The following is a 12500-nucleotide window of genomic DNA, read 5'->3' on the forward strand; positions in this document are numbered from 1 at the left end:
GGGTTCATGACCTAGGCATAAAGAATGACATTCTAAATTGGAAGAGCATAGGATAGCTTACCTCTCAGACCTGTGGAAGAGGGAGGAAGTTATGACCAAAGAAGAACTAGAGATCACTATTGACCACAACATAGAAAATTTTGATTATATCAAATTGAAAAGTTTTTGTACAAACAACAAATGCAAACAAGATTAGAAGGGAAACAATAAACTGGGAAAACATTTTTACAATCAAAGGTTCTGATAAAGGTCTCTTCTCCAAAATATATAGAGAACTGAGTCTACTACACACCTGTCAGATTGGCTAGAATGACAGGGAAAGATAATGGGGAATGTTGGAGGGGATGTGGGAAAACAGGGACACTGATACATTGTTGGTGGAATTGTGAACACATCCAGCCATTCTGGAGAACAATTTGGAATTATGCTCAAAAAGTTATCAAACTGTGCAAACCCGTTGATCCAGCAGTGTTTCTACTGGTCTTATACCCCAAAGAGATACTAAAGAAGGGAAAGGGACCTGTATGTGCAAGAATGTTTGTGGCAGTCCTGTTTGTAGTGGCTAGAAACTGGAAAATGAATGGATGCCCATCAATTGGAGAATGGCTGGGTAAATTGTCGTATATGAATGTTATGGAATATTATTGTTCTGTAAGAAATGACCAGCAGGATGAATACAGAGAGGCCTGGAGAGACTTACATGAATAGATGCTAAGTGAAATGAGCAGAACCAGGAGATCATTATATACCTCAACAACGATACTGTTTGAGGACGTATTCTGATGGAAGTGGATCTCTTCGATAAAAAGAGCCTTAATTGATCAAAGATGGACAGAAGCAGCTACACCCAAAGAAAGAACACTGGGAAATGAATATAAACTGCTTGCATGTTTTTCTTCCCGGGTTATTTCTACCTTCTGAATCCAGTTCTCCCTGTGCAACAAGAAAACTGTTTGGTTCTGCACACATAGATTGTATCCAGGATATACTGTAACCTATTCAACATGTAAAGGACTGCTTGCCATCTGGGGGAGGGGGTGGAGGGAGGGAGGGGGAAAAATTGGAACAGAAGTGAATGCAAGGGATAATGCTGTAAAAAATTACCCTGGCATGCGTTCTATCAATAAAAAGTTATTTTTTAAAAAAAAAGAGAAATAAGATTTATTGGGGGGGGGGAGGGGGATGGCAATGAACTAGCCATAATAAACCAGCTTGAGAAATAGATTATGGCGGGGGTGGCAACAAACAAGTCCTAAAGGAGCCTGAAATAGAGGATTTATTGGAGGGAGGAGCAATGAACAAGTCCTAAACAAGCTTGAGAAATTGGAGGAGGGGGCAGCAATGAACAAGAGCTTGAGAAATAAGATTTATTGGGGGGGGGGAGAACGGCAATGAACAAACCATAATATACAAGCTTGAATGTGGTGGTCTTTTTCTTCCTTAAAATATATACTATGAATGGTTCTCTCTGGGAGAGCAGGTTTCTCGGGGAGGTTTTCTGGAGGCAGCCTTAGTATCAGTTCAGATCAATAATTACCCCAAATGCAGCCAGCTGGTAAAAATGCAAATATTTATTTTCTCCTTCCAAAATAGTCTGGTTAGTTGAGGCCTATCTCTCTGCTTGATTCCAAGAGCTCTTGCAGATTGTCCTTTGCTTCTGCGTCTTTCTTCAGCCTCCAGCCAGCCCAAGTGGAAAATGGAATGGATCTCTCTTGCCTCGGAGAGAGGACTTCTGGCTAATTCAGCTCACATATCCACTTGTAACTTCTTCCTCTGAAAACTCTCCTGAGTGGCCCCTTTGAAGCTCTATTTATTCGAGAGAGAGGAATTGTGGGATACCAGAGAGAGGGATTGTGGGTTTTCTCCCATAGTGCTCTCTGGCCTTAAGAGCTTCAAGGGAGGTGTGAATTTACAAAGTTACAAAGTTTACTTTGTGAATCTCCCATACTTGTGAATTCCAATGAGTAAAGGTGTGAACATAAGCCTTGTATTAATTAGTTCTCCTTAGTACCTTGTTTCAGATTCTGGCCCAAAACATCTTCTTGTAAGATCAGATCAATAATCTATCAACTCTAATGAGTTAGCAGTTTGTAAGGATTCCAATACTTGAGAAATAGAAGATTATGGGGGGGCAGCAATGAACAAGTCCTAAACGAGCTTGAGAAATAGAAGACTGACTGGGGGGGGGGCGGTGGCAACGAACAAGCCATAAACAAGCTTGAGAAATGGATTGGGGGAGCAGCAATGAACAAGTCCTAAATGATCTTAATAAGATTTATTGGGGGACAGGCAATAAATCGGATTTAAAGTGAAGTCTTTCCAACCTTCAAAGTCCACATAGGAAGAAGGGGGCGAAGGGGGGCTTAAGGAGAGCTGGAGAACCCTGGTTCTAGCCAGGGGGAGTGGGAGCTTCAGAAGCATAATTTGACCTTGGGTTGATCCTCAGCAGCGCTGCACCCCAACACACACCACACATACCTCACACATGCAGACACAATGTGGGGCTGTATCTCCAGGCACAAAGGCTCTAGCACTTGCCAGCTTTCTTTTAGTACTTGAAGGGGCAATTGGGACACCACCTTCCTATCTCCTTTAACCCCTCTTGAATGATCTGCACAGAGACTCCGGGGGCAGACTTTTACCTGCTCAAGCTGGGGCTCTTGCTACTTTAAATTTGATCCTGGAGGTGTGAAGGAGCCACTGGAGGTTACTGAAGAGGGGGGTGACCTGGTCAGACCTGTGCTTCAGGAAAATCACCTTAGTGACTGAAGAGGATGGACTGGAGTGGGGAGAGATTTGAGGCTGGTGGAGGACCCCCCACCCAACAGTGAAGTGACTGCAGGGCTCCAGGCCTGAGGAGATGGAGGGGCCTGCATGTAATGTTCTGATTGGTTTTCTGGAGGTCTCTGGACCGGGTTTCAGTAATAACCAAGAGACTAGCCAGGTGTTAAAGTCCAAATTCTTTATGATCTCCTTCACAGTCTAGTTTCCTTGCCTGGGGCCCGGGCCAGCTTTCTGGAGGTTCTCCGAAATGTGTCTTGGTTTCTGTGGGGGAGGCAGGAGGACCGCCACCACAGTCTCTGTTTTGAAGTCTCCTTCAGTCTGGGAGCTTGTGCTCCAGTCTCCAGTCCTTGGTCTTCCCCGAGTCTGTTCCAGTCCCCGTCTAAGTTTGACTCTGGCCTCTTAAATACTCTGACAATTCAATCCATTCATCATACTGAGTATAAGCCAATCATCACTAGGGAACCATTATTTGTTGTAAGATTAATTCAGTCCTACTGAACTAGAGAACTATCAGTCGCCATGCTAAACTAGAGAACCATTGTCTTCTCGATTCCACTCAGCACCTTGTGAGCATCCTGGTTTCAGAGTTCTGATCCATTCCACCTGCACCTATGGATAGGAGCAGTATCAGAGAAGAGGAGGCCTTTGGAATAAGGGGGGGGGGAGTGGCAAGGAGATAGTGGTTTGGGATGACATTTAGCCCAAGGACTGGAAGGGCGGCGATGTCATTGGCTGGGATCTGTAGGAGGTAGCATTGAGAACAGCTTGACCCTTGCCTGGTGCTTGGGCCAATCGAGTCCCAGATTTCTCCCCATCTCCTAACTAGTGGAGGGGCAGGGGAGAATTGGAATGATTCAGACTCTATTAGGGAAGAGCTTTGGGGGCCACTGAGAGATGGGCCAGAAAGGATAGAGAAGAGGCTGTTCAATTTAGCCTCAAAAAGGTCTTAGATGATTGGAGGGCTGTTATTGAGGGGGATGGGTGTGTTTGTGCGGCTCCGTGCCCCTCACAGACCGAGTTCTTGGGCACGAGAAATTGCTTGATGTGACCTTGGGATCAGCACACAAGAAAGCCAATGTTTTGCAGAGGGTGTGGCTTTATTTTTGGTAGGGGAAAGGGGGTCATCAACATACATTCGGGGTTCCCTCCTGGTATGTCTCTGGTACAACCTTGATCTTGCTCTCTCGGTGGAAGGATCCTCTCATAGATATTGGAAGGAGAGAAGATAAGGGAGGGCAGGGGAATGGCCTTCTCCCCTTGGGCTGTAGAGAGGCTGAACCCCATGGAGCCTTGGACTGGGGTGAGGCTGGATGGGTGCAGTAGTCGGCGTGGGGAAACAGTCCTATGCCGTCTGGAACCGCAGCCATAGGGTCAAGAGTAAGAGGAAGCCCAGAAGGCCCCTGGGCTCTGCCACTGCTGCAGATGTGACAGAGACGGGCTTGCCCACTGACTGACTGAGCCAGCTGTGGTCAGCCTGGGCAGAAGAAGTCTTGGAGATCCATGGGAAGTAAGGAGCCAGGAGGAAGGTAAGAGACCTGATGCTGGTGAGCCCAGTCTGCCTCCAGGTTCCATTCTTACCCCGTGAGCGGCACAACAGGGCACTGCCTGGGCCCATGAGATCCTGTGGCACAAACCCAGTACCCCGAGGCTCACACATGTCAAGCCTTGGGAAGTTGAGCCCCTCCCCTAGTTATAAGCCCGGCTCCCCTCACCGACTTTTTTGTTTCCCATCCTCTCCCATCCCCCACATTGAGGTTGGGGCTCAAGTTCCTGCCCTCTTCCCCTCTGCCCTCCAACCATGAGTGCGAACTCCCCGAGTGGGCCTCCGTGTCACTCGCCAAAGGGGCCAGGGGTGGGCCTTGGTGCTGCTCACCAAAGCCACTTGGTATTCTGGCACCCAGGGAGCCAGGCATAGCACGGAGTTCCTGATGCTGCCAGGGAGGTGGCGGGCACAGGACAGAGCATCCTTCACCTGAACGTGCAGGGCTTGTGGGTTCCGGTCCGTCTCACCTGCAAACAGCCGGGAATCAATCTCCCTGGCCCCATGGCTTTGGGTGCCAGCGGGTGAAGGGACTAGTGTCGAGCTGGAGGGAGGAGGACACGGCTGGGCATCCTGAAAATGACCTAAGGGTGGGGAGGGAGCAGGGTGAGTAAGGGCAGAATCTCAAGGACTTGGGAGCGGGCCAAGGGCACGTCTGCCTGGCATCGGACAGCAGAGGTCACACGTGCGCTCCAATGACTAAGGAGTCCGAGCCGCTGCTCCTCTGTACCTCCATGTGGAGGAGCAGGGTGCCAGGCGGCACTTTCTGAAGCTGCTGAGGGTTTTCTCAGGATTTTTCCTTGTAATCCAGCTGCTAGGGTGCCTCTCTCCCCAGTCGCTTTCTTCATCTGCCGCCTCCTTTCTCTTCTCCCCCTTCTCCTTTCCTCTTCCCCTCTCTCCCCCCATCTCTGGCACTCGCTCACTCTCCCTTTTTCCTTCCTCCTCCCACCCTTCCCCCTTCTGCCTCCCCTCCCGCCCCTTCAACCAGCCTGACACCGGGAAGCACCGAGCATGGGAAAAATGAGGGCGCTGCCTCCTTCGGCCTGCTCGATCTCTACTACCCCTCGGGCTGTGTCCGGCCCTAACCCTTTTCTCTCGTTCCAGGGCCCACAGCTGTTGGGATGCTCTTTGTGAAGCAGGAGCCGTGGCTGTTATTTGCTTAAAGCGAACAGTAAGCGCACCACAGTGTGCTGGCCGTGCTCCTGGGCTGCCACCCACAGGGTCACGGGATTAGCGGAGGGAGTGCTGCGTCCTGGAGGATCTGCCAGCCAGAATGGGGACCTTCCTTTGGCCCGGCTCAGGGCAGATGGTCACATGGCAAATACGGCTTAGGGAGTTCCCGAGGCCTCTTGTAAAGAGAACTCCCTAAGGGGCGCCCCGGCCTACTTCAGGATCGCCCGGAAAGGCGAGCCGCCCATCGGTTGGTGTGGACGCCCTCCTATGGCAGGTTTGGGGCCCGGGGCCGAGGTCTCGTTCGGAGATCTGGTGGCTGTGGGGCCCACGACGGGTCGATTCCAGCTCACCCTCTCGGAGTTCTCGGGGCCCTGTGAGCCAGCACTCAGCTTTGTTCACGTCATCCACGTGGCCAACGGGGGCCAGCGGCTGGCTGGAGCCCAGGGGCTTCTGCAGGAGGACAAGGGCCAGGTCGTTCCAGGGGACCCCATCCACCAACTGGTAGCGCTCGTGCAGGACCACGCTGGAGACGCGGGCGACGGTCATGTTGCCACCGGGCTGTGGCAGCCCCAGGAATACTGCCATGTTCTCTGTCCTCCTGTCATGGGATGAGAAATTATGAGTTTTTATACCTTGAATGGGCTGCCTGGATCTGTCCAGTCGTGGGATCTTTAAGCGACTTTAAGAGAACGTTGGGTACCTTTGCACACTGCCCCCCAACATTAGCTATATAAGAGATACGGGGCCTAGTTCTGCCTGCCACCTTTGAGCCCCGATTCGCTGAGGGACCCCCCGGCCGCCTCCTCTCTGAGGGATGTCTAAGCGAGCCGGCCCCACGAGGAGCCTCCCACCCCCACCCCCTGTCGGCTCAGCACTCACATGTGCCGGATACAGTGGGCTGAGGTGAGGATCCAAGACGGGCTGAGGATGGAGCCGCCGCAAAGTCTGCTGTCACAGGTCACGATCAGTGCTTGCCAGGGTGTGGCGAAGCTCAGAGAAATCCGATTCACCAGGGCTGCGTGTGGGCACAGGGGAGAGTGCATATTGGCCAAGCCCCTGCCCCAGCCCCTGGGGTCTAGTACTGCCCCACATGAGTCAGGGAGCCTTCTTCCTCCTGGTTCTGTTTCCCCAGGCCTGGGAGCATCGGTGAGAGGGAGGGGGGAGTCTCACTCACCTTCAGGTTGCAGCAGGGAAGAGAGGGTGGGCCTGGGGGCAGTCTGGACCCAGGGGGGGTGCTGGGATTTCGTGGAGGCCTTGAGCCAAAGGCTGAAGGGGTGGATACGGCTGAAGACGTAGGGCCGAGTGCAGGTCTCGTCAAAAGCGGTGAGGACCCCCATCTGTACCCAAGGGGCGTCCTCTGGGTGTGGCTTTGGGCGGCACATCAGTGGGGCTCCCAGGTCTCCCTGCCAGGGGGAGGCAGGAGGTGGTGAGGGCCAGGGTCTGGGAGGGAAGGCAGCCTGGGCCAGTGGGGGGCACTTATCACCTTGCAGCTGCTCTGGCCCGTCACTTTCTTGGCCTCCACACAGAAGGCCATGGAGCTCTCAATGGGCCAGAAGCGGGCACAGTTGCTGACCTCCACCACATCCAGTCGCCGCTTCTGCATGGTCACCAGGTTGCCTGGATGGAATGGAGCACAAGGGAACAGAGGCTGGGGGCCTCTTACTCTCATCCCACAACCCAGTCTTGCTGAGCAAAGCCTTGGGGTTGGTTTTTTGGGCTACCTGGGTGACCTGGAGCCTCAGTTTTCATAGCCGAAAACTGGCAGGATGGCTCTTGACGGTCTGAAAGTCCTCTCCAACCCCAAATCTTGGGCCCCAGGGCTCCCAGAACCCTGTCTGGCTGCCTCATCTGTTCCTCGGCGCCCCCCGCCCCTGCCTCGCTCAGCTTCTGTGGCCCAGACTCACCCTCGATCAGGGTCCAGCCGGGGACCCAGCAGTCGTGGAGGTGCCGCCGAGGCTGTATCGCTGGCCTCTTGGAGGGCTCCTCGAGGCACACGGCCAGCGTTCGGGGCTGGAAGCGCAGGGGCTCCTTGAGCAGGATCAGGCCCAAGCCCGTGGGCCCTTCGAGCCCAAAGTAAGGCAGGACCCGGTGGATGCCCACGAGCTGGGCCCGAACTTGGTCTTCCAGGTCGGTGACTCCAGCCTGGACCTGGGCCAGGGCTTCCGAATTCCGTCTACGGGCAGCCGAGAAGCCTCTGTAATTGTGTGCACGTGCGGGGGGACGGGAGAAGGTGGCCATCTGGGACTCCCCCCACCCCGTTCCCTCAACAAAGGAAAATGAGTATTCCCGCCATGGGGACGGGCTGCCTCCAGACACTCACATGAAGTTGGCACAGCTGGCGGTGGTCAGGACCCACCACTCGTTCAGGATGGAGCCCGAACAGAAGTGGGACAGGGAGAACTGCAAGGAGACCACCCAGGGGAACTCGCCTTCCTCGGCCTCCCAGCAGGTGGGGCACCGAGCTGCGAAGCCCGGACGTGCGCCGCACTCGGCTGTCGGGAAGAAGGCCAGGCCCCGGTGAGCTCGGGACCCCCACCTTGGGCCTCGGCAAGCCGTGGTGGCTCAGGGTCCCCTGGCCCTGCCTCTCACCTGGCCCCTGCTCAGAGGACAAGGCCGTCTGGAAGAGCCAATAGGCTTGGAAACTGCTCCTCCAGCCCAGGCCCAAGAGACACTGGTCCAAGGTGACCCTGAGGGGCTGCTCCTGCTGCAGCCGATGGCGGAGGTCAGGCACGGGGCTCCTGGACCTAGAGGGTCCTGCCAGAGAGGAGAGATGGGCCGAGGAGGGAAAGGGGGAGGGGGCAGAGGAGGTCGGAAAGGACGAGGGAGCCAGTTGGTCCTTGATGCCGGAGGGGCCGGCCCCTGAGGAGTCGCTGCCAGGCTGGGATTTGGGCACTGATGGACCTGGGGGTCCCCAGGCCAATGCCTGTAGAGCTCCAGAAAAGAGAGGAGGCCGCGAGTGAGCAGGGGCTGGGGGCACTGACTGGGGCGAAAGGGGCAACACTGGGGAGAGGAAGGGGCCCCAGTAGGTGAGGGAGCCAGAGAATAGAGCCGGGGAAGGTGGAAGGCGGACACCGCTGGCGGTTCCTGGCAAGTTCCTCAGATCTAGTCCCTGTACCATGGTGGGAGCTGGGCCGGCCCAGGGGACTATGGCTTCAGAGGCCATCTCGCTCACGGGTCCAGGCCAGGGGATGATGGCTTTGATGGCCGGGGCTGGCGTGGTCCAAAACCCGGCTGCTTCAGCCACTGGCTGGGGCAGGGGTGCGGCAAGGCGGGCTCCCAGACTGCCTTCTGACTGGGGCTCAGCTGCGCGCTGAGACCAAGGACCAGGTACTTCCGTCTCAGCCAGAGCCCAGGGCCCAGCCCCACTGGGAGCCTGCCCAGGCAGTTGGCCAGCTGCTGGTGTCTGGAGAACCCAAGGCCCAGCTGCTTCTGGGGCCACTTCTGAGTCTGGGGCCATCCAGGGCCTGGCTCGAGCATATGTCAGCTGAGCCCGGGCTCCGAATGTGTTGGACTTGAGAACAGCCGGAACTGTCTGGAATGGAAGAAGCCAGGCTCCGAGAACATCAGTTGCCGAGTGAGTCTGAGATCCAACAGCTGCCGGAGTTTGGGGTCTGTCTGCATTAGCTGTTGGATGAGTCTGGGATCCAGATGGCCATGGGATGTGAGAGTGAGCCCAGGGAGCCACAGTGTGAGCTGCAGGCCGGGGATTCAGGGACCCTCCGGTTGCCGGCCAGGGGGTCGGGGGCCGGGAGGTCAGGGACCCTCCGGTTGCCGGCCAGGGGGTCGGGGGCCGGGAGGTCAGGGACCCTCCGGTTGCCGGCCAGGGGGTCGGGGGCCGGGAGGTCAGGGACCCTCCGGTTGCCGGCCAGGGGGTCGGGGGCCGGGAGGTCAGGGACCCTCCGGTTGCCGGCCAGGGGGTCGGGGGCCGGGAGGTCAGGGACCCTCCGGTTGCCGGCCAGGGGGTCGGGGGCCGGGAGGTCAGGGGCCCTCGGATTGCTGGCCGGGGGATCTGAGCCTGGGGGATCCACTGGGGCTGTCTGGAAGGTGGCCAGGGGATCTGAGGCCAGGGGGTCTGGGGTCCTCTGGCAGCTGGTGGGATGATCTGGGACCAGGGGATCCACTGGGGCCGTCCTGTTGCTGGTTGGGGCATCTGGGGCCCAGGTGGAGCTCCCTCAGAGACACCTGAAGGCCTGGCTTTTGAAGGAGTGTGCACTCTGGCTGCCTCAGTGACTGAGTGAGTCTCTAGTTGGGCCAGATTACCGACCTTAGTGAGGCCCAAGGGAGCTGGGGCTTGGGCCATCCCTACAGCTGCTTGAGGTTCTGGTCTGGCTGTCTGCATCCCCTGTTGGGACGCACCTCCATCCGCAGCTAAGCGACCTAGGGCCAGATCACGGAGAGGCCAAACAGGCCCGGGGTGGATCTGGGAGGTGGGTGCCCTTCCCCGGGGCTCTCTGGCAGAGCTTCTGGCTGAAGGGGTTGGAGCCCTGGCCTTGGCAGCTGGTGGAATCCCCAGAGGCAGAAACAGGGACTTGACCAAGTCCTTGGGGAGGCCCCGAGTGGTGGCTAGGGGGAGCCTGGTGTGGGAGGACCGCTGTCTGGGCGGGGGAAGCTGGTGAGCCTTCGCCGGGTCCCCAGGGCTGGGAGTCACTGGGAAGGGCCACTGGGCCCGCACAGAATCTATTCCGCTGTCGGCTTCCTCCAGGGCAGAGTATGGAGCCGGGTGCACCCTGGGATGGCTGTAGGGGCTACTTGGTGGAAAGAGCATGCAGGGCAAGCTCGGAATTTGCTTCCAAGCAGCGCGTGCCACAGCATCCAGCCAACTGTGGTATGGGGCTGTGCGCACAGCCAGGATGGGTGTGGAGCAGGCCTTCCCGGGCTCGCCGACCAGCCCCACCAGCTCCTGACGATTTCCAAAGCGGCACAGCACGGGACTGCCGGGCTGCACCTGGGGGGCAGCGGGGGAAGGAAGGGGCACTCCTTACTCCAGGCGAGTCCCGTCGCTCCAGGGAGGGAGCTCCCTTGGCCTGCTGCTCTCCACAGAGAGCCGGGGGGGGGGGGGCCCACCCTGGCCCCCAGGCCTAGTGCATACCTGACAGTCTGGGCCTTGCCAGGGATGCATCTGGATACAGAAGGTCTCCCTCCCAGGGGGATCAGCTCCCGAGTGGTGGCAGGCCCAGGACCCCAGGATTCTCACCGTGCTCCTCGTGGCTCGCATGAGTCCGGGCTCTGGGGAACCTGCAGGAGACGAGGGGATGATGGGCGACTCTGCTCGGTCCTGTCACCCAAGCCTGCTTCCTCCCCGGAATCCCGAGTCTCTTCAGTGCTCTGGGTGGGTTCGAGCGAGTCCCTGCCGAGCCATCGGCCAAAGGCAGAATAGGCGGGGAGGATCAGAGGAACCATTTCTTGATGAGGTGCACTTCTCCACCCAAACTAGGGACCAGGTTGAGGACCCGGGTTAGGGTCAGAAAGCGCACTTCCTGTGGAGCCGGGATGACTCCCACAATGTCCTCAAAAAAAAATGGCAGTCCCTTCCTGCCTCCCCATTTTCAGAGCCACTCAGAGGTCCGATTACACCATCCTGGAGCCAGAACCTTTCTACGGGAAGGATGTTCCCCTCTGACTTAGAAACTTAAAGCTCCAGGGACGGGGAGGGGGCAGCCAGCTCCCCCCTCCCGAAGCGACTTACTCTGACGCTGGTACACGTGGCACGGCCGATGCCCGCAGAAGGGGCAGTTTTCTTGGACCTCGCCGGCGTCACGGGTCAGTGGGAGCTGACCCCCAGACAGTGTGGCTGGCTGACGAAGGAATAGCACACCCAGGTCACTCTTGGCTGCCACCGTCCTGGCTGGGGGCACAAAGGTGGGGTGCAGGCAGATCCCAGAGCCACTGAGCCAGGTCCCAGAACTCCTCACATGCAACAGACCAGAATTGCTGGGGAGACAGTGAGAAGGATTCTGGTCAGTGGAGGCATGGGGAGGGAAGAGGAGCACTTCATCCAAGCACACCGCCTTCGACACAGAAGGGTTGGTGGGCCAGCAGACGAAAGAAGCACAGACGGGAATATGGGATGCCAGGGCAGTGGTAGGATGTGGGGGGGGGACTCCCAAGAAGGCATGTCTGATGGGAGTGGCCCAAAAGGCAGATCTGCCTCAGAGAGCCATTGTGGGGATCAGGGTTACATTTCCCCCATGGACATCAAGATCAGAGAACCCATAGGGAGATCAGAGGCAGATACACACAGACACACACACCCCCCTGCCCCCGGCATGGAGATGAGAAAAACAGACACACAGTGGAGATAAAGGAGGGAAGCCTCACAATAGAAAAGAGGCAGAAAACACCAATGAATATCAGAGGGAAAGATATCCCCAATGAAGATCAAAGATGGAATGTAAGGCATGAAAATAAAAGGCAGAAATTCCCAATGAAAATCAAGGGTGGAAGCCCTGCCATGGAAATGAGAGGCAGAGATCCCCAATGAAGATCAGAGGCAGAGATCATCAATGAAGATCAAGGGTGGAAGCCCTGCCATGGAAATGAGAGTCAGAGATCCCTAATGAAGATCAGAAGTAGACCCCCCATGGAGAGGAGAGGCAGAGATCCCCAATGACGATCAGAGGCAGAGATCCCCAATGAAGATCAAGGGTGGAAGCCCTGCCATGGAAATGAGAGGAAGAGACAGCAAATGAAGATAAGAGGCAGACCCCCTAAGGAAATGAGAGGTAGAGCTTCCCAATTAAGATCACAGGTAGACCCCCCCATGGAAATGAGACGCAGAGATCCCGAATGAAGATAAGAGGCAGACCCCCTAAGGAAATGAGAGGTAGAGCTTCCCAATTAAGATCACAGGTAGACCCCCCCATGGAAATGAGACGCAGAGATCCCGAATGAAGATAAGAGGCAGACCCCCGAAGGAAATGAGAAGCAGAGATCCTCAAGATCAGAGGCAGAGATCCCCAATGACCATCAATGGTGGAAGCCCTGACATGGAAATGAGAGGCAG

At 56.4% G+C, this 12500-nt stretch overlaps 1 protein-coding gene across 2 annotated transcripts; it reads right to left on the reverse strand.

Annotated features, from left to right (window-relative positions):
- Positions 1-1353: 1353 nt before the first annotated feature.
- LOC127542365 (uncharacterized) lies at positions 1354-11929 on the reverse strand. Of its 2 annotated transcripts, none has more exons than XM_051967890.1 (11): positions 11184-11929; positions 10587-10732; positions 8087-10442; positions 7818-7989; positions 7402-7670; positions 6981-7114; positions 6672-6900; positions 6377-6512; positions 5848-6095; positions 4658-4794; positions 1354-4405 (listed from the first exon to the last, which is right to left on the reverse strand). In XM_051967890.1, the coding sequence occupies exons 2-11, from the start codon at positions 10710-10712 to the stop codon at positions 4127-4129; spliced, it is 4086 nt and encodes a 1361-aa protein (XP_051823850.1). In that variant the 5' UTR covers positions 10713-10732; positions 11184-11929; the 3' UTR covers positions 1354-4126. The 2 variants fall into 2 exon arrangements, with proteins under 2 accessions (XP_051823850.1, XP_051823849.1); XM_051967889.1 differs by having other exon boundaries at positions 4658-4908.
- Positions 11930-12500: the final 571 nt, after the last annotated feature.

The sequence above is a fragment of the Antechinus flavipes genome, chromosome X (genome assembly GCF_016432865.1).
Source record: "Antechinus flavipes isolate AdamAnt ecotype Samford, QLD, Australia chromosome X, AdamAnt_v2, whole genome shotgun sequence".
NCBI classification, from domain to species: Eukaryota; Metazoa; Chordata; class Mammalia; order Dasyuromorphia; family Dasyuridae; genus Antechinus; species Antechinus flavipes.

Coding starts and splice junctions, on each gene's coding strand:
- LOC127542365 (XM_051967889.1), bottom strand. CDS start 10,712: ATGCGAGCCACGAGGAGCACGGTGAGAATCCTGGGGTCCTGGGCCTGC. Junction 6,901..6,980: donor CGGGCCAGAGCAGCTGCAAG/GTGATAAGTGCC, acceptor TCCCCCTGGCAG/GGAGACCTGGGAGCCCCACT. Junction 4,909..5,847: donor GCCCCGAGAACTCCGAGAGG/GTGAGCTGGAAT, acceptor CCCCACCCTTAG/GTCATTTTCAGGATGCCCAG.